The sequence below is a fragment of the Chaetodon auriga genome, chromosome 7 (genome assembly GCF_051107435.1).
Source record: "Chaetodon auriga isolate fChaAug3 chromosome 7, fChaAug3.hap1, whole genome shotgun sequence".
NCBI lineage: Eukaryota > Metazoa > Chordata > Actinopteri > Chaetodontiformes > Chaetodontidae > Chaetodon > Chaetodon auriga.
In genome coordinates, this window is record NC_135080.1 from 25,103,533 (window position 1) to 25,131,347 (window position 27,815).

General features: G+C 40.3%; 1 protein-coding gene across 1 annotated transcript; it reads left to right on the forward strand.

The window, feature by feature from the left end:
• The first annotated feature begins 1,053 nt into the window (after positions 1-1,053).
• On the forward strand, positions 1,054-25,891 carry LOC143323310 (ATP-binding cassette sub-family G member 4-like). The gene is made up of 15 exons (XM_076735118.1): positions 1,054-1,184; positions 11,188-11,450; positions 16,345-16,462; positions 16,722-16,854; positions 17,068-17,118; positions 18,279-18,424; positions 19,788-19,911; positions 20,073-20,187; positions 20,295-20,437; positions 21,385-21,483; positions 21,653-21,821; positions 21,951-22,051; positions 23,443-23,601; positions 23,696-23,814; positions 24,408-25,891. Exons 2-15 carry the CDS (start codon positions 11,201-11,203, stop codon positions 24,631-24,633), a joined length of 1,953 nt encoding a protein of 650 aa, XP_076591233.1. The 5' UTR covers positions 1,054-1,184; positions 11,188-11,200; the 3' UTR covers positions 24,634-25,891.
• Positions 25,892-27,815: the final 1,924 nt, after the last annotated feature.

Sequence of the window (27,815 nt, forward strand, 5' to 3'; positions counted from 1 at the left end):
TTTGTCTGACAACTTTATGTACTAGTTACTTTACTGGTTATTATTCTTCATGCCCTTCCTGTCAAATGTGAAAACCATGTCTATTTGGTGATTGTGTATTTGATTTTTTTTTTTTTTTTTTTTAATCTGAAGGAATAAGTCTTCCTTTATTATCGATTTAATGTGTTGTCACAAAGTTGAAAACATGTTTTTTTTTCTGATATCAAGAAAAGTTGACTTTTTAGAAATACGTGAAACTCTCACAGGACAGCAATACTACAAACTACTTTTAGTTCAGTAAAGGGTCTGAATACTTCCTCCACCACTTTTTTTTTTTTTTTTTTTTTTTTTTTTTCAAGTGTGAACATGTCAGGTTCATGCGTAGCAACAGATTCAGTCTCTGAGATATGTCCTCCTTGCCGACGAGTCTTGGCTTGTTGCCATATTTTGTCACGTCCTCAAAGACTGCGAGGAATTCAATAGTGTCTCCGTCCACAGGATGTGTGAGAGCAGCCTAAACATGACGCACACACAGCAACATGTGGAAGAAGGAGGTGTCTGACTGTCACACAAGTGCTCTTTTTAAGGTTTTGAGGTCAAGAATGAATTTTCACAGAGATGACTCGCCAATTCATACCTTAAACAACCGACTTTTTGAATATAACAAATTTGGTTAGATGCTATAATAATAATAATAATAATAATAATAATAGAATGCATCTGTTTCTACCTTCAGATATTTTAATCTGAGTTAATATAAATTAATTTTGCACACTGGAATAAGAATTGGTGGGAAAAATGCCTTCAGGCTTAGCAGGTTATAGAAATGTTGGTTACATAAACATAAGCCTACACCTGTCACCCATAATGAAGATTACGAAGACAGAAATCCACATTTCTCCGAAGCAGAGGACTCAGACACACACACACACACATACACGCACGCACGCACGCACGCAGCATGTGACACGGCGCTGCCAGCAGGTCTGGACAGTGAGTGTCTATGTCCTGGTCCGTCCCGGCCCATCCAGCCCCCTCCTGTCCTGATCCGCCCTCTCTGCTGGGCTCTGCTCCGGCGTGCAGCGATGCTGTAGCTGCGGCAGACTGGAACGGACTCTGAGCTGAATGCAGCAGCCGGGGAGGATAACAGCACCCTGACAGACACCGCGGAGGACAACGACTCTTCACTCTTCACAGCAGTCAATGTAGGCTCGCCATTCCTCCTCTCCTTTTCCTCTTCTCTGTGTTTCCTTAGGTCCTGACAGATGGGACTTTTTGTCTCATATGACTCATCTTTCGCTGTAGTGGATGTGTCACGTCCAGGCTGTCCCCTGTCCAGTCGTACCCTAACTCTGTCTCATTGTGTGTCCGCTGTCAAAGCGGAGCAAGTATTCTCACAGTGGACTGGAATTTATTCCGTCAACAGCGGCATGAGTAAAATCGATGAGGATACACTTGTTTTCTTATTTTTATGTATTTTTTTTATGTATTCATTTATTTATTTCTGAATGTATTTGTTTATATTTTCTGTCCTTTGTAATATTTGGCATCGTTATTGGCAACTTCTAATTGATTAACAATATTTATGTCATAGCCTATGCATGAGTGTAGCCATCATTACTTCAAAGACTGAATTTAGAAAACACACACACACACACACACACACACACACACACTGACAGATAGATAGATAGATAAATAGATAGATAGATAGATAGATAGATAGAATTTCTGTCCATCAAATGTCTGGTTTGTTAGCGGTAAGAAACTGGGAGTGTCCATCTTTTGCCTCAAAGACTGATCAGATGATGTTATATTTGCTTATTTGGATGCAAACCGTCCGAAACTCAGTTTATTCACTGTTGGTTTTGCAGTAAATCTATAGTGAACCTCATAAATTAACATTTAATGGCCCTTGGCGCTATACAAATACAGTCCATTGACCATTTGCTTTAAGAATGTAAGAAAACAATACATGAAACAACATAATTTTTCACATTAGCTAGTATTTGTCCCATAATGACCACAGACACTCGTAATTTAGCTCTTCTCTTATTTATGCCCTCATTGCTGATACAAAGTTTATCAGCTGAGATATACAAATTAGTGCTAATGCTAATTCAAACTAGAAGTGGCTGAAAAAAATGTACATTCACTGGGGAAATTTTGCTGCAGAAAGGTTTGAAATAGTTGAAAATAGCTTAAACAGTTGAAGTTGTAGTGACAGTTAAAGTAGAAGCATTAAAAGAACATTTCTGTGCTGAAAGAAGTTGAAGTGTCAGTCTAAAATCGTGATAAATTGAAGTCAAAGTGTCAGTTGAAGTAGAGGTCCTGAGAGAACTGAAAATCACACCATGTGTGATACAAACCAAATGATACAGGATTTTTGAGGTCAACATCGTCACTGACATTTGAGAGTTCAGTGCTGTTTTAAGACATATTTTTGACATTTCTTTACTTCAATTTCTTGCCATTCATTAGATGACATATATGTCGACAAGATGTATCTACAATGAGCTAATGTCAGTCAGTATACTGTCGGGGCCCATACATACAGTAGAAACTCAATTTATTCTCAGTTGTTGTTTTTTTTTACATTGAAGTTAAGCTCATAAAGCTAACATAGAATTATCTTTAAAGGATGAAAAAAAACACTTAAAATGCCCCAAACAGCAAACATTTGTACTACATACAGTACATCAGTGATAGTAGTCTAGTAGTGGTTTAGTAGTGTTAGTAGTAGTTGTTTAGTCCTCATCGACTGGTCGTTCTCTTTGAACTTCCACAGAAAAGTCGACCCTTCCCCCTCTCAATGTCAAACTCTGCCTCACGTGTGAAAAGTAGTTGTAGCTTATGGAGCCTCTGTGTACTGTAACTCTGACAAGGAATGTATGTGAACTTTTACTCTTTTTTTTTTTTTTTTGTCAAAGCCCCTTCATTGAATTAGCTCTCATTATTACAAAGTCATGCGAGACCAGCACCGTTAACCTACTTCCCTGGATCTGATCTTAATATCCTTATGTTCAGTCCTCTCATGTTATATAAGAGCAGTAAGTCTTACCAGGAGGCTGCTGCTCGCTGGCAGAACAATCAGACAATAACTGAGGGTTAAGGAGGCTGCAGCAGCCATGTTCAGCCTTTTTTTAACTAAATGTTAGCATTCAGTTGACAAAACAGTACTACTTCTTGCAGTGCATACAGCACTTAGACAAGTCTGGCAGCAGTCTGTGAGTCATCTCTCAGCATGTTTAAAGGTACTCATTACCTCTACCTTCCACCAACAAAACATTTCTGTACAGTTGTGTGGCCTCAGTTTCTCATCCATATTGTTTCTGACTATATGAATGTACTAAGTTTAATATATAATATAAAGCAAAACACGCAAAAGTAGATATGATGACAGCTACATATGTATTATTTCAGTGATGTAATACTTTACTGGCCCTGGAGGGACAATTGACAACATACCAAGAATTATTAAGCAAAATATCAACCAAAATAAGGCAACATGTGTTTGATACTCTACTGTACTTAAGGGGAAAAAAACTGATTTCAGCAACTCAAGCTGCTTCGGATCAGAACAGTCTCAACTAGCACTGAATCTCCTTAGGACCTCAGCTTCAATGCAACTTACTTTGTACCGTTACATGACACACATAGCCAGTTCTTACTAAGGAAGTGAACTCTCTTTACCAACACTATACAAAATTCTTAATCAGACTCACTCCTCCACTCCCCTTGTGGAGGAGTCATTACCTAACTGCAGATTTAAAAAAGATGCTGCAGTACTTTTTGGAGATGGCATCTGATACTATCAAACATAATAATTCTAAATTAGTTCTTTATCTTAGTGTAGTGTTGCACCACTGGTTAGCACTGTCGCCTCTCAACAAAAGGTTCTGGGTTGCTGGGGCCTTTCTGCTCTCACCATGCCTGCCTGGGTTTTCACCAATTAGTCCAAAGACATGCAGGTTAGGTGTGACCATTTGGGGGAGTTCGCCTCTATGACCCTGTTAACACCTAGCATTAATATGTGTTTTGGGTGATGTCCACAGGTGGACAGCCAAGACGCATTGCTGTTCACCCTGTGTCTATCATGCATCTCCAAGGTGTCCAGTTGACCGTTTGTCATCAGGTTTCGTCACTGCCTACATCACTTCACGAGAGGGTCAAAGGGCCACACACATACTTGTTACATCTTACCAGAATTGTTTCACATGGCCTAACAGTTAAGGAAACAGAAATGTCTATGTGACAGCCCTGTGACTGACAGCAACTTTGGAATATTTACCCATAACATATAAAATACTGTAGTGTTTAAGCTTAAAAAGCTCAAAGCAGGGTTAAACATTTTAACAAGCCTTGGTTATTTCATAGATTCTTTGCTTTTATATAAACATACAAAATATAGAGGGTATTGTAAATAACCTTTATCTGTCAGTCTTCCTTCTTTCTTCACTTTCATTGCATGGTGAAATAGCCTCAGTATCATACATTTCACACACACAAAGTGGAGTGAAGGTGCTTATGACAAATTGTAGAAAGTAAAATAGTCTTGTTGCAAACATTAGCATTCAAAGGGTCATACAATATGACTTGATATGTAAATTTCCCTTGGGGATGAATGAAGTATCTATCTATCTATCTATCTATCTGTCTGTCTGTCTGTCTGTCTGTCTGTCTGTCTGTCTGTCTGTCTTCAGTGAACCGTTCTCTGTGTTCATTTCAAGCGTGTTCACAGTGTGAAGACACATCAATCCATGTTTACAACTCATGAAGCACGGGAGGTTCAGATGCACATTGCATAGTGCCCAGCAGCAAATCAAGATCAAAATCTCTATTGAAAGTGACTTCTTGTGAGAGTAAATATTGCTGCTCTACTATTGATGACCCTCCTCTAACACAAAGGGAGTGATGCCTTTTTTGATTCTGCTTAGTTTAGAGTAATTCAAACATAGCTGAACAGGATTAGGAGGCATACACACCATGACTGAACATTGAAAGAAATGAGCATTTACAACAGCTAAAATCAACGAAAAAGATGTTACTGTGTGGACCAAGTGATCCAATATCAAATGATGTCATCTCTCAGTGATGGCCAGTGCATTCTGGGAGTTGTGTTGTAATTACCTCAGCCTGCCTCATCAGTTTGTGGTTGCCTACATTTACCAGAGTGACTCAGAAACATACAAGCGAAGAGAGTAAGGTCCTTGCTTCTTCTAGATTGTATGTATGTCACTGGTTCCAATTGCTGAGTAATTTTGAAGGGAGAATTTTTACTTTGAACATAAACTTATGTTGACTTCAAAAGACAGTGTGCAGCTGCATGACTTTTCATGAAAGAGGGTTTATAGGCCTTTCATCATAACTTCATATACTTCACTTAGCCATGTGTTAGTTTCTTCCTGTACTCTTGTCATCAACATGACAGTGCCAGGTAACAGGAGGTCATCGCTCCCAGTCAAGAACTAATTTCAATAATATAACTCTTTAACCCATGAAACAACATCTTGCAGTTTCTAATTTTCTGTTTGTATAACTGAACAAATGAGGTGGCATGTGTTAATTAGTGAACGTGATATCTCAGGAACACTTTGACTGAATGTCTTCAAATTTGTCACAAACATTCTCTTGGACTGTATGTAGGCGTATGCATGTAAGTACAAACTGGTTAGATTTTGGTGGTCAAACATGTTTTGGGCATAGTTGAAGAATTCACATGCTAATTATGACAACATTTAATACAAATATTGAATAGAGCAAAATGATGAAGTGATGACATTTTGTATCCTAAAAGTCAGAGGTCAGCTTTACTGTGACATCAAAATGTGCTACAGAAACCCTTTTCTGGCCATTATTCAACATCATAATTCAGGAACAGAAGGGGAGATTGTGACCATATTTCACATTTGTTCAGATACTGAATCTGTGACACTAATCTTGGTGTCCACCTTCAAACTGTGCTGATTGTAGAGATCTTCTGTGCTGTCTGGGTGAAGGTGTGTCTAAAGCATTCATGCTTTACAGTTTGTAGTTTCTTTGCAGCAATATCCATATTTGAAGCATTGTAGTCACCACAAGCTCATTGGTTCTGCTGATACTGAGCTTCAGGTGATTGTTGTCTGGACTCCTCTGTAAAAATAGTGAAGTGAAGTGAAGACAGCATGTTTCTCACTGGAAAAGATTCACTGGAATCATATATGTCAATATAGTGATAACTTCTATTTCACCAAAAAAGACACTTAATACTTTTCATTAAATTCCTTCATAGTCTTCACTATATATATTATATGAGTCTGGACAGACATGGATGTAAAGTGCAGCTTGGCTGGTTGGTGGAGGCGTACAACTGCAGGTAGTAATTCCTATGACACACAAACCTGTAGATTAGACTTTTGCCTGGAGTTCATTCCAGTTAAACCAGGCAGTCAGCGTGATTTTTTTTAGCACTGCTTTGATGTCTTCATTTAGCTGTGTGGAACTGACCCCTTTATTTGATTCTAATGGACCTTTAATCCAGCTGCATTTGGCCATCAAATTTTACAGTCACATACACGTGTAATAGTGTTACTGTAGATAATCTGAGGTGGTATGATCCCAGGTCACTGAGTTCTCTGCCTGTCCTCTCTCCCCTCTCTGGACCTTCTCTCTCATCCAGAACAGTGCAGTCCCATCCAGGTTGACTCGTGACACGTTGGCATGGGTAACCTGTCTCTCCATTTCCATGCCTCCTTATCAGGACCATTTGACACCTAGAAAAGACTTTTTTTGGCTTGTCTCTCCTTGCTGTCAGTGAAATGTGTCTGCGTGGAGGTGTGATCTGGAGGGCAAGTGAAGGAGCAGTCAATTCCCATACGTTAGCTTGGCTTGGTGCTTGGTGGTGTACCTGAGTCTACAGATTTTTTCCCAAGCTGGTAACTCCTGCCCCCTCCGGCCCCGAGCAGATCAAGGGTAGAAAAGAAAGTTGATTTTAATCCCCAAGGGGATTAAGAACCCCATGAGTGATTAAATGAGACTTCTGTCTCAAAAAGGACAAATTACTGTACCACCTTAGACTTGGGAACCATTTTTACAGTGGTCTGCGCAGAACAAAGTAGATTAGACGTATCTCCATTCTGATGATCATTAATCACCTCACGATCACAGGGGAGATTGCATATTTCTGCCGCTTAGAGTCCTGTTCGGACAATGGAAATGGATTTTGTCTGACGTTGGTCATACCTTAGCTATCTTTTCCCAGGAAACGTATATACATTTCCATTAAAGCTGGACCAATAATGAACCATCATCGAGGTGAGCGGTGCATGTGCGAACAACTCTTAAATACCAAATCTTGAAGATGAGTTGACCATACTGAATCATCAGTGTCACTGACCGAATTAGTAGCTTTTTGCACTGGAGGATCCCTGAAAGTGACGCTTGGCTCCTGGGTTAAGAGAAACAATAATCAGAATCAGGTTTATTAAACCTTATACTGCTGACAGTGCAGGGCTGTAACTATTATTTCTAATTGTTGTTCGTTGTTTAGTCTGTCAATATTTTCTTGAATACTTGTTTTATTCTGTAAAAGGTCAAACATTTTTTAAAAATGTCTGTCACACTTTCCCAGAACCCAGGGTGACTTTTTAAAATGCCACGTTTTGTCTGACCAACAGTCAAAGATGCAAAGATTCACTCACAAAGAAATAGAGACATAACATGGTCGAACTGTTATTGTTAAGATGAACTGAACTGAACATTTTGAATCAAATTGATTGGCAGTGCCCATCAATAAATCAATAATAATTCTAGCCTCTCAATTGTGAATACTTGTTTTTTTTTGCCTTTTTACCTCCTCTGATATTAAAAAGAGTATCTTTGGGTGTTGGGCTGCTGATTGGACAAAACAAGCATTTTGTGGATGTTACCTTGGGCTGTTTTCTTATATTTTATAGACCAAGTGATTACCAGATGAATCAAGAAAAAAACAGTGGATTGATTAATGAAAATTATTATTAGCTGCAGTCATAACTATGTCAAACATAGCTCTAACAATTTACTGCAAATGCGTACTGACAACCTGCAAAATACTCTCTGTAAACGTATTTAATTTGATTTTCTATGACTAATGTTTTGTGGTCATGTTGAAGGAACTCACAGCACTTGGTTAAGCTTTGGGAAAGATTGTCATTGTGCTTAAATTTTGAAAATGTCTTAGGTGACCTGAAGTAGGAGACAGGATGCAGATACTGGTCTCTGCTGCTGTTGAAGTACTTTGTACACCCACCATCCACTGCTTGCTCTTCTCTGTGACTTTGCGCTGCAGTATAAGAACATCACACTGCTTTCTGTGTTAAAAAAAACACTTGTGAATGTAATCTATTCATCTATTTTGTGAATTCATATGAGACATGACTGATTTGTTCACGCCTATGAGAGGCCTGACTACAAATGTCTTCATTGTGAGTGATATTGACCTGTCTGTGCTTACCAGGCAGTATAGTTTCTGCTCAGACACACATGCTCTCTCTCACACACACACACACACAGCCTACTGAGACATGCCGCTACTCACCACTGTCTCTGCATCATCAGCACCATGCAGACATTGGGAGGAAGCACTCTGCCTCTTTATCTTTGTATCTGACACTGACAGTGAAGCACTGGCGAGGCTCAGAAAGAGGTCTGTTTGTGAGAAAATACATTTAAGAGAGTTGAGTTGTCCTTAACTGGGAATGTGTAGGGAATGAATGAAACTGCTCACTTGCTCTGTGACACACAAATATTGGATGAATTCTTTGAGCATATAATTCTGCAAAAATAATCCAAGGGACAGAAACTTGTCACAAAGTGGAATGTGCTTTACTGATTAAGTCACTATCCAACTGAGCATGTGTTTGACTATTTTAACCAGGGAAGATACTGTATCATTTGTCTGGTGAAGTTTATCTTATAGAATCCTATATGTCTCTGATTCTGTTAAACCAAAAGCATTGTACAAATGGAAGCTTTCACGTAATGATGGTGATGGATGAGAATTCAGGGAATCACCAAATTAATTATAGTTGATTGAATTGAATATAGACATGAATGTATATACCAAAGAAGAATCACTAGACACTAAAGTTATTAGGAGACATCATCTGGGAAAGGGAGCATATCTATGTTCCCAGGGTTTTAAGTTCCCAGGGTCCTAAGTTCCTAGAGGCCTATGTTCTCAGGGTCCTACTTTCCCAGGGTCCTATATTCCCAGCGTCCTCCATTCCCAGGGTCCTATGTCGTAACCCTAACCCTGACCTTGGGAACATAGGACCTTGAGAACATAGATGATTGGGAACATAGGACCCTGGGATCATAGGATACTGGAAGAGGACATATTTGAGATAAAAAACTGTGGAAGGTGGGACCCGGGGAACATAGGAGTGACTCCCTGGGGAACATTTTGTGACAGTCCATCATGTTGATGTGTAAACATTTCATTGGATGAGTGAAAACTTTGACCAGCTGGTGGTGCTAGATGAAATGTCCAGGCATCACCAGAGCTTGGACATATTTCCATAGCAAACCATTCAATAGTTGTTATAATAGCTATCAATTTGGATAAGTGGTAGACTAACTGGTACTGCCATCCCTAGAGTCAAGCCACTAGCTTGGCTAAAAGTGACTCATTTCTACCTGTCTCACTGATCACTAATGTAATGTAGTCAGTGAGGTGGTATGAAATTTAATCAGTCATTGCTGTTTTAAAATCAAGCTGAAAAAGCCATATTGCGTCAAATACTGCTCAAACCCTGTGTGTCACCTCACTTTACCCTCAGCTCTTACCAGCTATCAGCACCAACACTTCAGCCTTTGGCGACAATAACCCACATCATCCTTATGTGTTTTATTTGCGTTTTCTTTTGCATTCTTTCTGCAGCATCTTGAACTGTCGACACATGTCCCCTGTACAGAAATGAAATGCCAAAGGCACCTTTTTGTAGTGAAGTCTGGGCTTTACAGTATATTGCCAGCTTTTCAGGTCAGGCCTGTTCTTGTATCTGAAAAGATCACCTCTCTGAATGCTGAACAACATACTGAGCCACAGAAGTTCTGTGTATTTATATATCATGACCATGTGAGTGTGACGGCTCACAGCGGTATGTGATGAGATACAGCTCCACACTACTGTCGCTTCTACACATCACAGACAACCAGGTGGATTATGGGTTTCTTTATTGCACAATACACTTGTGCAACACAGTACCACAGGAGGAGAAATGATAAGGGAGAATCAGCACTGGTCTGGGGATAACACTTACAATGCTTTGCTTATCACATGAATCTAGTGGTAGAAAATAAAACTGCAGAAATTATTATAACTCACCGAGTTCTCGTACATTACGGTGCAGTAGGCTACATTGTATTCACACTGGTATAATACATCTCCATATGTATTGAAATTACACTGTTGAAAACCACCAAATAATCCATTCTGTAAAATAAGAAAAGATGAAAGAACATATTTACAGTTTAGCATGAAGTGACCATGTGGCTAATGAACAGGATGCTACACAAAGTAAGAGCTTGCCAAAGAAGTGCAAGCTACTAAGTGAATGGGTAAAAAGGCAGTTTGAGCAAACAGACAAGAAAACTAACATGGAAAAATGTATAAAATATTACCTTCAACAAAGAATCACAGAGGAATGATGAGGGAAAATGAGCATTGGTCTCAGGATGATAGTCGGGATAACAGATGGAACAGGTGCAAATAATCATGCTGATTTAACGCTGACATTGTACATTCTGCCAAGTCTCTAAAATATAATTTTAAGGTCTAAATAGATCAAAGGCTGGGCTCAAGACAGTTAGTTAAGGCAATTGTAAGTGCATTACATGGTAAAGGTATGAGTATTAGGAATCACTGTACACTTGCTATGTTAGAAACAAAAAGTTCCTTGACAAATGACAATGTATTTTCCTTCTCTTCTTCTTATGTTTTTTGGGCATGAATTTACTCTGCTGACTGGCACAAGTGCCCTGTGGTTTTGTTGTTTTAGAATTTTTATTAAATGACCTCCAAATATGCTGGCAGGACACCAAATTCCCCTTTGCAGGTGTAAAATTAGACATGTCAGCAGATAATGAAGCGTGGCTGACCCCTCTTCTTTTTCTGATTTTGCCTTTCTCAATTGTACTACCTTTCATCCTTTTCTTTCCTTTCCCTCTTCCCCATCCTTCCTCTCACAGACAGAGAGCTGGTATGGACAATAAAGCATTGGAAACTGAGTCTGTGAGTATTCCCATGGAGGATGCCATAATGTGTAATGGAGGCAGTCAGCCTCAGTCTCAGCAGCAGCAAGAAGGATCCATGTTGACCCACCTGAAAAAGGTAGAGAACCAGATTACCGAAGCACAGCGTTTCTCCCACCTACCGAAACGCTCAGCCGTGGACCTGGAGTTCATTGACCTGTCCTATACCATCCAGGAGGGACCATGTTGGAGGAAGAGAGGTAAAAAACATCTACCCACTCTCAATGTCGGTCATGTCAAGGTACCATCTGATTGCTACCCAGACAAAGAAGCTGATGTAATGTAAGCACAAGAGTGAGTGTGCTTTCCACAGTTTCTCAAACTCTCCACATCTGTGAACTCCACTGGAAGGATTGGGCATTTTAATTATAAAAAATGAATTCATGGCCAGATTGGACAGCAGGGTGGATCAGTGGTTGGCATTGTTGTATGACATTCGTGGGTTTGCATGTTCTCCCTGTGTTTGCCCAGGGTTTCCCTGCCATTAATGGCATTGCTGGGTGCTGCTCAGTGGCTGCTCACTGTTCCTAATACCTAGGATGCCTGCTAACCCATGCACAGTGCACAATGTTCAAATGTTCAATCAAAATCATCTCTCTGAGTTTGACACGTCTGCCCTACTTGCTACGTAGTGATCTATATTTAACCTTTAGCCATTTTATTAAGTGCCCAAATTAAGGCCCCAGGAGCAGAGCTGGGGTGTGATGTAATTGTCCCATAGTGGCACAGTCTATATTGGTGGTCACATGACCTGCACTGGCAAAAAAATACTTTTTCCTATATACATTCCATGCAACAAATATCCTAAAATGACCCTAAAAAATCTCAGAGTACACTGATTCTAATATGTGGAGAGCCAGCAAGAGTGATGAGCCTCCTTGGCAAGAAAAAGTCTCATATGTGCATGCTCTTTGGACCCAATAACTCAGAAGCCATGGTAGTTCCCAAAGAGGTTAAATACCTGGGACTCACCAGTCAGTTAGAACTAAAGAAGCTTGGCTTTTCAAGTTTCTATGACCAGGTCCATGACCTCGATGAGAGACTCCTCAAAGACAACCTATGTATGCTAACATATTTGCAGCTATCCATGCTAGCATCAAATAGAAGCTACATATTTAGCATTATTTTTGTGAAACCATGAACATTTGGAACATAGTGATCATGTGGAAGATGGATAGTGAAAAATGCAGCAGGAGTGATTTGAAAGCTTTCTTTGTTTGGACATTGTGATACAGTTCATGACAAGATTGAGATTGATTGTAAGTGACCAGAATTCAAGCTGACAATTGCTTTGGATAAAACTATTGCATGATTAGGGACTGTTTCATCCACTATGTGTGTGACTGTACCTAATGCCTCCCATTGAGAAGCTATATGGAAGCAGGTGTGAGCTGCTCTTTATCAGAGATGGAGAAGTTAACATACATTTGCCAAACCAACCAGTGAGTCTTCATCTTTGGAGTCCTTTCTCTTGTAAAATGGAAAATACTGTTTGAGAACACTTCAGCTGAAGCAGAAATCTTTGGATGGCTTGTTCATGTTTTAGAGTGCACCACATTCTTGATGAGACACTACTGAACCACAGTCATAGTGGGTTTGTTTCCTCGTATTGGTCACAAGGGGCAGGAATGAGCTGATTCCATCCTTGAAATCATGCAAAAGTGAGATTTATGCTTAGCTAAGGACTAACTGGTCTGTTTGGAAAATGTGTATGTGGTTAATTTTCCTGCCTTGGATTGCAGAGTCCCTTTTCTTAGTTTGTCAATAGGAAGCATCCGGAGCTATCTGTGATGCAGTGGAGACAGAACACAGACTCAGGGCAGAGAGACATATACTGTATGTTTTGTCCATTTTAGACAGTTGAACTGTTTTTAGCAAACACCCTCATCCTGACAGGTCCAAATCTAAACCAGAACAGATGATATTCACCAGAACAGGTGATATTCACCTATTCTTAAACAAAACGCATGTCTATAGAAACCAGAACAAAAAGTCGTGTGTAAGACCATGAATGTGGGTGAGATGCGGTAAACTAGCCAGTCTCTATCCAAGAGTCTGATGTTAAGTGTGTTCTGTGTGCACGTGTTTGAGTGTATCATCTGAGGTTTCCAGTAAGTGCTGCATTGTCTGAGACAGTTTAGGTCATCAATAATGAAGCTGACTGGGTGAGCCAAAGGACAGAGGAGAGGAGAGGAGAGGAGAGGAGAGGAGAGGAGAGTTGAAGTGATTAGGCTAAGTGTGTGCCAGGAGACATAAATATACTGTAAATGCATTTCACTTGTTATTGATGTGCTGCTCAGTTTGAGTCTAAGATTTCATGCCATGTGCTTGAAGTTGTTTAAAACGTGTTTTCAGTTGGTCCAGCTCCCTAAAAATCTCTCATCTCACAGCCACAGCACAGAGTGGCACAGTAGTGTCTAAATGGAGCACCCCATGAGCTTGTCAGGATTTTACATATCACGTATCATGGCTAAGGTTTCCAATGGGTCTGACTCCTTTCATCGGTCAGTATGTCCATCTTACTGAATAAATGTACACCGGCAGCAGCTGGAAGTGAGTTACCATTATACTTTATGCATTTACTATTAATACCTACCTTACCTGGTATGTTTTAATCCATAAGTAGGTGTTGATACCAGAAGAACTCTGTTGTAATATAGCCCAAATAATAGCATTTTCTGGTTTGGCTAGCCATATAATCTATTTTAAGAATTAGCAGTCATCAAAACCTACTTAATTACCCTCTGTGTGAAATACTAAAAAATACATCGATAATAATAGTGTGAGTGCAATAATGGCATGACTGAACACTCTTAGCAGCATTAACATACTATAGCTTCAGTGCAAGTCATTTCTGGGAAATGTGACAAATTTTATATGTAAAATTTTGCAACTCTGCCAAGTCTATACAAATTCAGCAGTTATGTTTTTAATATCTAAGGCAGGGGACAATTAAAATGTAGCTGCAAGCCAAACTGACAGCAGAAAATGTATAGTTTGTAACAACATATATACATGATACACCTAAATGAATATAGAAATATTTCTTTGCTAAAAATCAGTTCCAAAAAAAAAACTAAAAAAGAATAAAAAGCTGTCAAACTTTAGATCATTAAAGTCCAATCCTCACCAATTTTATGTCTGTCTTTCTTCAAAAAACACTTTGTTATCAACAAGTACAGATCATATTTTGAGAGGAGAAAGAGTACAACTGAAACACTGAAACTGAGAGAGAGAGATTTTGTAAGACAGATCCCAAACAGACCTCAGTGTTAGTTACTCCTCCATTAATCTACTCAGGGTGACAGGAGTGTGTAGCGGCTGTAGCATACTGTATTATAGAATCTGTAATACTGATTCTGATACTGCTCCTCTCAAAGGAGCAGCATCCTGTTGAAAGATGATGCAGGTGAGTGCTCAGTGTTGTTACATTTAAGTGCAACATTTGATACTGTGCTGTGTTGTACATTTAGTGCTCACATACTTAAGCACTGGGTCAGAGGCTTGCTCTTATCCTGTTTAATTGAGCGGAAACTGCAGCTTTCATGATATTTTTGTATTGATAAAGAAATAGTTTTTCATAGATATTTAACAGACATACAGTGGGCCTTCAGGAGAGCAGATTTGATGCACCATAACAGTATGAGGTTGATTCTGATAGTCTGATGTGCAAATTTTTTTCAAGTTAAGACTGGTAGTCTGATAGGCACTGCTACTGGTGTACAGTTAAGGTGGTGGTGAATTGAAAAGGCACTCCCATCAGGAACATTGGCCCCATCAAACTAAATCGGCAGTGTATGTGGGGAAGAAATGTGTTGTCATCTCCAACAAGGAGATTATGTGTTGTCGGTGCATTTGTCTGTCTGTCAGCAGGATTACAGAAAAACTGCTTGCACAATTTTCATGATACTTGGTGGAGGGGTGTAGCACGGGCGAAAGAAGAACCTGTCTTATTTCGGAGTGGATCTGAATCACAGGGCGGATACGCAAATTATTTTTTACTTTTGTTAACATTGTGAGACAGGGCATTTGGCATTAGTGGAAGAAATGCCATACATCTCAAAATCCAGTAGATGGTAGTAAAGTTTAGTAGTGACAAACATGGAAATATGATGACTCCATATCACAGTCCACATTCACGGGTACCAGTAATCCTCAGTGGCATTGCTAGGGTCTCTTAGGGCTCCAAGCAAGAAATCCCTGGAGCCCCCATCCACCTGTGCACGCTGCAAAAATTTGATTTTTGCACACATAAATGCACAATTTCCTGGACATTTGAGAGGAATACTGAAAAAATAGATCAGTGATTCTCAAAGTGAGGTCCAGGGACCAACAGAGGTCCCTGAAAGCCCAGGCCTATCAATAATCGTTGTTGTAAATAAGTGGCCAGGGCCCCCCTAGTGGCCAAGGGCTCCAAGCAACTGCCTGGCTTGCCTGTCTGCAAGCCCCACCCCTGGTAATCCTCAGTGGTTTCATGGGAGAACCAGTCCAACTAGAACATTGCCACAAATGTAGCAATGCTTCTTCTCAAACTGATGTGTGGCTATAGAAATGTAAATATATACATATTATGGAGATACAGTAACTTGGAAATACTGTATATCTAGACATCTATAGTGGTTGTGCTTGCAGATTTGCATATCACAGAAAACGTTTGCACTCTGACTGCCCTTCTAGTTAATTGTGTTATTAATAGTGTCATATGAAGTATTGTCTCCATAAATGTTTCAGGCACTAAATCCCAATTAGCTGCCACCATCTGCAGCTTTGGAACAACCTACCTCAGAAATCAGGCTGAGAAGGTCTCCATCTCCTATACAGTTACTTTATCTCTCAGGCCTTTAATATCCTTTTGGTACTTTTCTATCCCTGTTATGTATCATATTTGATGTTCATTTTGTTTATTTTTCATTGTCCCAGTGTTCATCATTTTCAATTTTAGCATTTACTTTTCAAAGTGTATGTTGTGAGATTTAGTATATTAACACAAATACAGAGAGCACAGTTGGGGACATGATACCGTCCTTGTTATTGCTGATAAAGCTATGCTGAAGTGGTCAGTGGCATCAGTGCCCCCTTTGTTGTTTCTCCCAGGTTTCAAAGCCTTACTGAAGTGCCTGTCTGGGAGGTTCTGCAGTCGGGAGCTGATAGGAATCATGGGGCCGTCAGGGGCCGGGAAATCCACCTTAATGAACATTCTGGCTGGTTACAGGTGAGAATGCCAAAGTTCTCTTCTGTTCTGAAGTTATGAGACAATGTAGCTCTTTCTTTTGTAGACTAATAAATGACTTTTAAACAATTACATCACAGACATCTATAACATACAACTGTAGATGCTGCAACACAGAAACTAATGTTTTACATGACTGGTGTGTTACCATGTATTTGTACTTTGTATATGATGTGTTCAGTGTGTTCCTTCCACTTTCCAACTGTCCAGTATGTGCATGTGTGTCCTTTCTGCTGCCCAGGGAAACAGGGATGAAGGGTCAGATCCTGGTGAATGGGAAAGCCAGGGACCTGCGGACATTCAGGAAAATGTCCTGCTACATCATGCAGGAAGACATGCTGCTGCCACACCTCACTGCACGAGAGGCCATGATGGTGAGCTGTGACTGAGACACTCATAGCCCAGCAGGGACAATTTAAACTGTCATTATTTTGTGTTGATGATGATATTACTTTTTACATTTTGTATGAACTCATAATGTAAAGGATGATAATTACTGCGCCAGTATGCTGCAGGGATGGACTTCTAATATGAGACTGTACCTGTAGGCTAATAAAAGGATGACACACTTTTCCTTCTTACTGCAGGTTTCAGCCAACTTAAAGCTGGGTGAAACTATGGATGTGAAGAAAAAACTGGTGAGCGAAACAATTATCTAAAAAATGGTAATAACAACAATAGTTCCCCTCAGATACAGAATCCTGATACACGCCATGTAATCACATTGTCAGGGTTTGAATCTGGCCTTAGTTGCATGTCTTCCTCTCTCTCCTCCATCACCTCCTGTCAATGCTCTTCTTTATACTACAAAATAAAAGTAAAGGTGTGAAAACCAACATGTGTCACAGAACATGCTAAAAGCCCCGGAATTCAGGAAAGAAGATTTTTATCTGAGCTGCACTAATAAAGCTTTTTATATGGATAGCAAATCAAATGACTGTGTGATGTGAAAGGTGTTGCTCATCCTGATGACCCCACAGAGGAGTATTACGCAGCACGGCAGCTCACCTCGGCTGAAACATTAAAGCGTATTTCAGCTTATTGTTTTCATTTTACAGCCCACAACACTGTTGTTTAAACTGACTCTGTGTAATTTATCTTCTAATATGGCTGTTTCTGTTATATATCTCCAAATGACCACAATATTTGTGCGCTGGGACAGTAAAAACAGAATGCAGTCATTTGCAAATGAACTGTTGACTGACAACAGTTTCACAAAGTGTTCCTGTGTCCATGTATTAATCTCCTTTATACAATCATGTGTCCACAAAGTGTTGAACCTCCCTCCATCCTTGCTTGCTTGACTGAGCCTGTCGAGGATGCCCCTTTCATACCCAATTATGATGCTATCACCTGTTACCAATGAACCTGTTTGCCTGTGGAATGTTCCAAACAGGTGTTTTTGGAGCATTCCACAACTTTCCCAGTATTTTGTTGCTCCTGTCCAAACTTGTTTGAAAGTGTTTCTGCATCAATTTCAGGATATCCAGATATTTACAAAAATTAATGAAGCTGATGAAGCAAACAAATATATTGTATATGTACTGTTTTCAATTGAGTATATGTCAAAAGGTATTGCCAAATAATTACATTCTGTTCATGTTTTACACAGCGTGTAAATGTATGATGTTGTAAAGTGTTCATAAATGACTCAGTGTCATCATAAAATACTTCCAAAATGCATGCAGTCTATGCTTTATGTTTTGGAATGCAGCATAATTCTAAAAGAAAAACGTTTTATTTATCAAATGCTTTTTTGTGTTTATGTCTGCATCACTCTTTGACTTTCTCTGTCCAGGTGAATGAGATTCTGACAGCATTAGGGCTCCTTGAGTGTGCTCACACTCGGACCAGCTCACTGTCAGGTGGTCAGTGTAAACGTCTGGCCATCGCCCTCGAACTGGTCAACAATCCTCCAGTCATGTTCTTTGATGAGCCCACCAGGTGAGGTAGACACTGATGCGCTCATGATGGGTACCTTTACATGCATGGTGTGCGCTTTGACCCTCACCACTGTCAATCAATAGACTACTGCTGATGTCTGCACAAGAAACAGTTTGTCCCTGCTGGAATTCAAATACAATGCAAAATTTTCAGAGTTCTGTTGTGTTTTTCTGCTAACAATACTTTGCCAGGTTCATTTGTTAATGGACAAATTGTCAGTGTGAACATTGGGATTGAAAGTCAGAAAAGTCAAAATTATGCCCAACCCAAAGACAGTTTCATTTCGTCCAGTCAGCACATCTGGCTGTATATTTATAATGTGTCTGTGACAGCTGGACATGTGATGTTGGACTGACTTTTGAAACCCTAACAATAACACAAATACCGTGGTACCATCTGCCAAATATGAATGTTTGGAAGCTCTGGGACTTTAGCTCTGTGACAAACAAACTCTTGCAGAGAGGGATGAATTTCATTTACTCAACAGAGTTGGCTTGGTCAACATCTCTATTGTTTAGGGTAACATCAGAGTTAATTACTGACATTTTGGAACGTGGCAACAATGCTAAAAAGAAGTCCAATGAGTAAAAAAAAAAAGGCAACAGACCAGGTAAGTCAAACTTATTTGGAAGTGAAATCAAAATGTCTGTGCTCAAAGTTGGATGAGAAGATCGATACCACTCCCATGTCTGAATACTAAATATGAAGCTACCAGCAGCAGCTGCCTAACTGCCTAAGACTGGAAACAGGAGGAAACAGGAGGCCTAACTCTGCGCAAACGTAACAAAATCTGAGCCAGCAACTCGATTTGTTGCCAGAACTTACACAAGAAATAGTCCGGTACATAAACAGTGAATTTACAGTTTTCCACAGCGGTTTGCATACTGATTAAATGTTAATTAGTGCAAAAGATAGCAGGCTTCTGGCTTTAGCTTCATATTTAGCATGCAGACGTGAGTGGTATACATCCTCTCATCTAACCCTCAACAAGAAAGCAAGATAGAACATGAACTGAACTTTACCTTTACGACTTTCCAATAGACAATCAGTGATGTCATTATACATCATACTACACATTAATGACACCTGCAATTGTCTTATTTTTAATGAAAAAAGAAAATCAGCCTGATGTATGCCTACAGTATCAACAAACAAATTGAAATCCTGTCACTGCATGCATGTCTCAAAAGAACTTTACATATTGTCCACTAGGAGATAATAAACTCTCACAGGACAAAATTAATCAATAAATGGGGCTCATTGTCACTATAGCATGGTCATTACTCATTTATGTCTTCTCCTAAAATTTTGTCTTAGCTCCTCATCAATCTTGTCCCTCCTGTATGTCCCTCCCTCTGTTCAGTGGCTTAGACAGTGCATCATGCTACCAGGTGGTCTCACTAATGCGCTCTCTAGCTCTGGGAGGACGGACCATCATCTGCACCATCCACCAACCCAGTGCCAAACTGTTTGAGATGTTTGACAAGGTACAAATCTCTCACTAAATGAGGAAATTAATGGATGTTTCTGTGGCAGTGTGGTAGTTTCTGTTTATCTCATGAGAAGCTGCGGTAGCTAAAGCTAGTTTCTGTGAGTTAGAAATGTTTTAAATGGTCACTTTACCTTCAATAATTTTGTTCCTCCACAGCTTTACATTCTCAGTCAGGGACAGTGTATCTACAAGGGCACCGTCCCTTACCTCATCCCCTACCTGAAGACTCTGGGCCTTTATTGTCCGACCTACCACAACCCTGCAGACTTCAGTATGTCCACATTGTTCATGTATTTGCTACAATTTACTGAGGATTATCTTGAGCATCTCTAATTCCTCCATTTTCTGTATGTCTTTCTGTTTTTGTCTCTGTTTCAGTCATTGAAGTGGCATCAGGAGAGTATGGAGACTTGAACCCTGTGCTGTTTGAGGCAGTTCAAGGTGGAATGTGTGCAATAGAGGAGAAGAAGAACCAATGTGACAGCAATGGCCAATCAGTTTGTGCAACAAAGTGCCCGATGGTGCGTAGTAGATGCTGTACTGCAGTCAAGGCTGGATTACAAACTGGGCAAAGTGGACAACTGATCCTGGGGCTGTAGACACTTAAGGGTGATATTATGCACACATGATACATGCTGTTTAAAAGAATAGTTGAGCATTCAGGAAATACTCTCACTCGCTTTCTTGTGAGAGTTAGAGGAGAAGATCTACACACTGTCTGTGCGGTATCTATGGAGCTAGAGCCTGCAACCAGTTAGCAAGAGCTTACCTAAGCACAAAGACTGGAAACAGTGGGTAAACAGCTAGTCTGGTTCTGTCAAAGGTAACAAAATCTATTTACCGATACTTCTCTAACAAAGTGTAAAAAGGACTCATTGTGGTTTTATGGGGGTTTATGTTCTGGTCTGTTTCTTGGCTGGATGCAGTCACTTCCTCGAGTCTTGTTGTGCCCTTGAAGTTGCAAGACAACCAGTGGAGACTCCAGGAAGTGACGGTGCCCAGCCAACAAACAGAGCTGTGAAGTGGGACAGTGTTGCATCACTCACAGTCGGTGAAACCAGCGGCCTCTCCCACTTCACAACTCCATGCATGTGCTGATAGGTGGATTTTGCTATCTTTGAACAGATCCTGGTTTTCAGTGTCCATGCTAAACTAAGATAACCGTCTCCTGGCTTTAGTGTCATATTTACGGTACAGACATGAGAGTAGTGCAAAATATCAAACTATTCCTTGAAAATGAATGTATTTACCATCAAATTATCACAACTGACACATAACAAACATAGAGACGATGGTTTCTGGGGAAAAATAGGTTTTGGTGAGTCCACACGTCATTTTTGCCACTGGGCCCAACAGTCTGATAATCTGGCCCTGACAGTATGATGTTTTGCGGTGCTGCAGGCCGTGATGTGTTGTATAAACAGACACGTGTCAGTGTCATGAGTTAATTTGCTTCCATTTTCTCCAGGATGCTGGACACATAGAGAGCCATACTTTCGCCACAAGCACCCTTACACAGTTCTGTATCCTCTTCAAGAGAACCCTCATAACTATATGTCGAGACCAGGTGGGTGACATTTGCTCACAAATACTGTATAATAGCTGTGCACTTGTTCAAAACTTATGTAAAGGGAAATGTATCACGCCACCTCAAAATGAAGTGACACTACCTAAAACAAATTAATCAAGTGTGACACTGGACATTTATGTTTTTCATGCTTTTGGTCTGTTCTCAGGTCTTGACCCACCTCAGACTGATTTCACACATTGCCATAGGTGTGTTAATAGGCTTGCTCTATCTGAACATTGGCAATGATGCCAGCAAGGTCTTTAACAACACCGGGTTCCTCTTCTTCTCCATGCTCTTCATCATGTTTGGAGCACTCATGCCAACCGTGTTAACCTGTGAGTCTGAAGGATATTTTTTATTGTTGATACTGTTGTGCCAATCAGTGGGGTCCCATTTCATAATCTCATCTGTTGTGAATTGATATTGACAGATGTATGTGAACATTTTTATGCACCATCTGTTAGTTCCTCTGGAGATGTCTGTGTTCCTACGGGAGCATCTTAACTACTGGTACAGCCTGAAAGCCTACTATCTGGCCAAGACCATGGCTGATATCCCATTCCAGGTGAGCTGACAGTGTTGGGGTTGGAGGGGTGGGTTGGCTCACTGAGGACTGGAGCGCTGACAAAGCTGTTACACACAGCAAATATAACTATAGTACACCACTGCACTCTAGTGTAAGTTGAAGGCACTAACTGGTTGTTGCAGTGGATTACACTCTGCCAGCATGTCTGCAGGGTTTGACCACTGTTCACTGGAAGTTCTCACTTCAAGTAGTTGATGCTTTATTTTTCTTTCTGAAGTGGAAAAGCTTCCTACACCTGTTCAGAGGCTGGCTCCAGCAAAACCAAATGCCGATTTTTCCATAAATACGGTATACTAATGTAATATTGTGTTGCATGTGGTTTACTGTGGTCTTGCACAGACACTGGTCTTGTGCAAACAGTATTAATTGAATTTTATGGATTCTTATGTGGAGTATGTGAATGATGTTCTCTGCTTCTTGAAAAGAGATCTTGAGTAAGATATTATAAATCGCATTGTTACTAACCTTAAAGGAACAGTTCACCCTAAAGTTAGCTGACCCAACACCTGAAGTATCAGTAATGGCATCAAAATTGAATACTTTTGCCCACTCAGTGGTTCCCAAAGTGGGTGCGATGGCATCCTGGGTGCTGCAAGATTTATCATGTCACTGTTCATTTATTGTACATTTTTAATGACTTTCATCTCATTAAATAAATTGCTGACATTTACATTACATGTATGTTACATTTTCAAGCATTTGAAAACTGCATAAAAATATATCAAAATCAACATTTTAAAAACTTTCATATGCAGTTATGTCATCACTAATGACATGACAACTCCCGGTTGTCATATAGCACAACACACTTTCCAACTTAGGAGTTTTTTTTATGAGATCACCAGTCTGAAAAACAGTGGCCAATGTTAAACAGAGCTGAAACAAGTGAGGATACATCACAGCCCTCAACACAGTCTGACAGGATTTAATCTGAGCTCACCTGTAACACTGAAGTCACACTGAACACTAATTGGCTAATGGCTTGAAGAACAGGCCTGCTTGTGGGAGAGGGTTAAGGTTAGGGTCATTTCATCATCAGGACATGAAGTGGCTGTCAGAGGAGTCACACCTGCTCTCTCCCCACATCAACAGCATCCTTGCATGTTCCATTAAAATACCTGCAACTTCTGTTTTGCTTGTTTGTCCTTGTCCACGTTAAATGTGAGCTCCTTGACAAAATGAAATACTGACTTAGTAGCTCTGTAATCTGTATACATTGTTTGCCTAACTCTGTGTGTGTGTGGTTGTAGCACCAGCTTCAGTGTTGTTTCCACTCATATCAGTGTGAACGTATATTAGATAAACAAACATTTCATTTTGGGGTAAACTGTTCCTTCACAAAATAAAGGTTAATGAAGTTGTTATTTCAGGTGATCTGCCCCATCATGTACTGCAGCATAGTGTACTGGATGACAGAGCAGCCTCCGGAGGCCAGTCGCTACCTACTCTTCATAGCCCTGTCCACCTGTACTGCCCTGGTAGCCCAGTCCCTAGGCTTGCTGGTTGGGGCTGCCTCCACCTCACTACAGGTATTGCTGGGTTACATTGTTAAATGAAGGATTTCTTGGTTCATGTCATACATATATAACATAAAATGTCCTCCTTGTCCATATACCTCTACAGGTAGCCACATTTGTTGGACCAGTCACAGCTATCCCAGTTCTGCTCTTCTCTGGGTTCTTTGTGAACTTTGACACAATCCCCAAGTATCTGCAGTGGAGCTCCTATGTGTCTTATGTGAGGTGTGTATCAGCACTATCATTTGATTCATGAGCAGTAGAGCATACAGATGGTGATGTTAGTTGACTAGTATGTCCAGAGTAAAATATCACATACTGTATAATTCCTGTTTATGTCAACCTGGATGTTATTTCAAAAGATTTGGCCAAGTTAGTTTTTAGACCTGAGGGAGTCAGCAACATCACTTGAAATACTTCACTAGGCTAACACCCAGGTTAGCCAGACATAATATAACAGTTCATTTAGGAAACCAAGGTGAGCATAAAACTATAATTTAAAACTGATCTACCATACCAAGCACAGACACAGCTGTCCTGTGCAACAAGAGAATGGCAGTTCTTAGTTTTAGAAGTCCTTTATACTTTTATTTGTCTTTCCAAATTAGGAACAGTTTTAAACTCATCGATGATAAGGCTGTACAATTTCCAAAATCATCAGTATGTTGTTTCTTCCATTCAAAACTTTAATACTGGGGACTACTATGAACATTGTAACCTGTAGGAGCTATTAGTAGAGTTGAATAATTCGTAGTCTTTTTAAAATTTTGAGCTACAGTATGTTGACTCGTAATCATTTGTTTGTATCTGTCCCACAGGTATGGCTTTGAGGGGGTGATCCTGTCCATCTATGGGATGAACCGTTCAGAGCTGGAGTGTCCGGGGAAGGTGTGTAAGTTCCAACAGCCTGAAGAGGTTCTGCAGTTATTGGATGTGGAGGATGCAAAGCTGTACATGGATTTCATTGTCCTGGGCATTTTCTTCATCATCCTACGGCTGGCCACCTACCTGGTCCTCCGCTACAAGATCAAGTCTGAACGATAGGTTTCGCTTGGCTCATCTTGCACATCTCAAGGCCCTCCCTAATATCAGTCCAGACCTGGTCTCTTTTTTGTGCAAAGCAAACAACCTCTCTCATGTGGGAATTTGTTTCAGTTCGTTTTTTGTATTGCTGCTAAAAGGACAGAACATAAATCTGACAACAGCTTTGGAGGTCAGTGACTGACAACGCAGAGCAGTGAACAGCCATCCAATAAATCAACATATACCTGTTTTACCTCAGACATCAGAACTTAACTCCTACACACAAGCCAGGACACAGGAGGAGGAGGACACTGAGACTGAGCCACATTCAGCATCATATACTGTATGTTTCATGTTCCTGCAAGACAGAAATATTTTGAGAACAAGGTGGACGTGATAAACTTATTAGAGTGGACATGCATGTTTATTCTGCACTGCGTGCTGCCATTCTGTCAGTGGTGGTGTGTTCGGACTTCAGTCTACAAAACTGCCTCATTGAGAAAATCAAATACAGAGTGTTTACATTGCTCTATTAGTCAAAAAAGAAATCTGAGGAGAAACGGTTGCACTGGAGAATAAAAGTGATGTACTGTGCCTAAAAGAGTGAACACTGGTTGAAAGCAGTTTGTTTGAGCTACTTTTTCTTCTATATTTTTGTTGTCATATAACTGAAGTTTGGTGACAGATTGGAGTCCCAAAACATTTACTTCCTATGTATGAAAATCAAATCATTGTTTGAGCTAGATTTTTTTTAACATGTTGATAGTTGTAAACTAAGCTTTATCATGATTGTCTACCGAAATTTGGTATTTTTGTACTTCCACAATATAATCGAAAAATCTTAGTTGAAATAAAATTGTTCAGCCTTAATCATTTTATACTGTACTGTATTATCTTTAGTATCATATACATATGCAATTATCTAAATGTATGTAAGCAAAATAGATGAATTACTGTATCACTATTCTTTTGTGTCCATACTACATCCAGTAATGACACAAGGACGCAACATGCATGTGTGGTGCTATTGCTATTGCTGCAGTTTCATGTTTTATTTGAATTAAATAGAAAAACATATATATGCATCTGGACTGCACATTACAAGAATACTGAACTGAGGACTTGGAGAGCAACCAAAGAAAAATAATTGTAACTGGAAGTATGCTCACATTTTATTTACAATGTATTGACAATCTTTCTGCTGTTTTTGTTGTTGTTTGGGGACATGTTTGTTCATTAATTCTCTTTTGAAACATGTTTTGCAGAACTTATCGCTGAACTGTACTGTACAGCTATGTAAAGTGTTTGATATTCCAATAAACACTGAACTAACTAATTCATTTAAATATCTCAGTTTATTAATCTTGTTCTTTAGGACATTGCTCCACAGACAGCATCCAGAGGGATCAGATCTCTGAACCATCTCAGTTGGCTCGTTTTAACATGACCTGTGGTTCTACTCTGCCTCCAGATGTCTGAAATTTTCACCCTTTCTTTAAGAGTGAGCCCAGCTACCACGCACTCACAATCGTCCTATACAGCGCCCACACTGCTGCTCATGCAGCACCGTCTTACATCTGTCTTACCCCAACTCTCATGGCAGTGACTCACTTCTAACCTGAAGGGAGTGACTCACTGTCTTCTGACAGAGTTCTTAGACTTGGAGGTGCTGCCTCTCATCCTCGCTGCTTTACATTCAAACAGTGCCAGTGCACACTGGTGGCCACTTTCTGATGAGGCCAGCAGAACCGCATCACCAGAAAAAAGCAGAGATGCAATCCTGATGCCACCATGCTGCAAACTCTCCACATCTCAGCTTCACAGAGGCTCTGTCCATGAAAATCATTGACAGAATCAGTGACAAGGCACACAGTGAGTGGGGCAGAGCCAAATGCCCATTAAGAGTATGCTTGATAAAGCTCTTACTCCAGTTATACAAAGCTGAGGTAATAGCTTAGCCCAAACTCCTGCAGTAACCCCGACAAGATACCCTTAGGGAAAGTGTCAAACATCTTCCACCAGTCTCCATGTCCACAAATCACTTGTACACTTGTTGGGCAAACCCCCATGGCCCGTCCAGCATCCTTGCAAGAGTGTGGAGCTGGTCCACTGTTCCACAAAGTCGTCCTTGTTCTTCCTGAGTCTGACAGTCATCTAGAGTCTCCTTTACAGTGCCCTTGCATAGACTGTCCTAGAAAGCTGGGACACAGCCCCTGATTCCCTTTTTTGAAAATGGGAATCACCACCCCTGTCCAAAGGCACTGTCACATCCACATGAAAATGATGACGCACGTCAGCTAAGACAACCTAACAATGTCCAACAATGTCAGCACTCAGTATCTCAGGACAAATCTCATCCATCCCCGGCACCATTGTGGAGCTTATTGATTACCTCAGTGAATGCTGTTACGCCCATATGGATGATGCCTCCACCAAACCTTCCACCTCCTTTATGGAGGGCATTCAAACAGGTTCCATTGTTTCCCAAAGTGTTCCTCTGTGTTGTAATGGTATCTTCAGTCACAGTCACCAGTTTTTCTCCCACCCTCAAAACAGCCTCGGCTTTGCTTCACCCTCCTGAATCACCTGACAGTTCGTCTAAACATCAAATGCCAACCAAAAGCGCTTCTTCATGACTTCCTCATACTCCTCCCACACCCAAGGTTTTGCTTTCACAACCACAGAAGCTACCTCTTGATAGCTATGTGCTGCTTCAGGTGGCCCCTGGCCTAATAAGGTCCAAAAGGGCTCCTTATTCAGCTTGACAACCTTCCTTCCTGTCTTACTGTATTTACTGAACATTAGTGCTATTGTTTTGCATGTAAATGTAGTATGATGAACTGACGGCAACCACATTAATCAGCTAATTAAGAATATATAGTCAACAGAACAGACAATAATGAAATCTTGTAGCAAATTACCTCTCTGCCTAAAGCCCTTCTGCACTTACATTATGTCAGCATGAACATGTGACTTGTATAAGCCTTCAAATGATTTTGATTATCACAGTTATAATAACAATTTCGCACACTGCCAAGTGTCTCATTTGAAAAGGTAAATATGGTAGATACTACCTGCTTACTTTTTGGACCTCAGTTTTGATTCACACACAGACACAGCAAAGTTCTGTCTTTAAACGTGTCTTTATACAGTGTGTCTTTAAGTGAGGCATCAGTAATGTAACAATTTCTTTCGCATTCACA

Excerpts from the sequence above, each read along its gene's own strand:
- LOC143323310 (XM_076735118.1), top strand. The coding sequence starts at position 11,201 with ATGGACAATAAAGCATTGGAAACTGAGTCTGTGAGTATTCCCATGGAG. Across the intron at positions 11,451-16,344 it reads ACCATGTTGGAGGAAGAGAG|GTTTCAAAGCCTTACTGAAG; the intron begins GTAAAAAACATC and ends TGTTTCTCCCAG. Across the intron at positions 18,425-19,787 it reads TTCTTTGATGAGCCCACCAG|TGGCTTAGACAGTGCATCAT; the intron begins GTGAGGTAGACA and ends CCCTCTGTTCAG.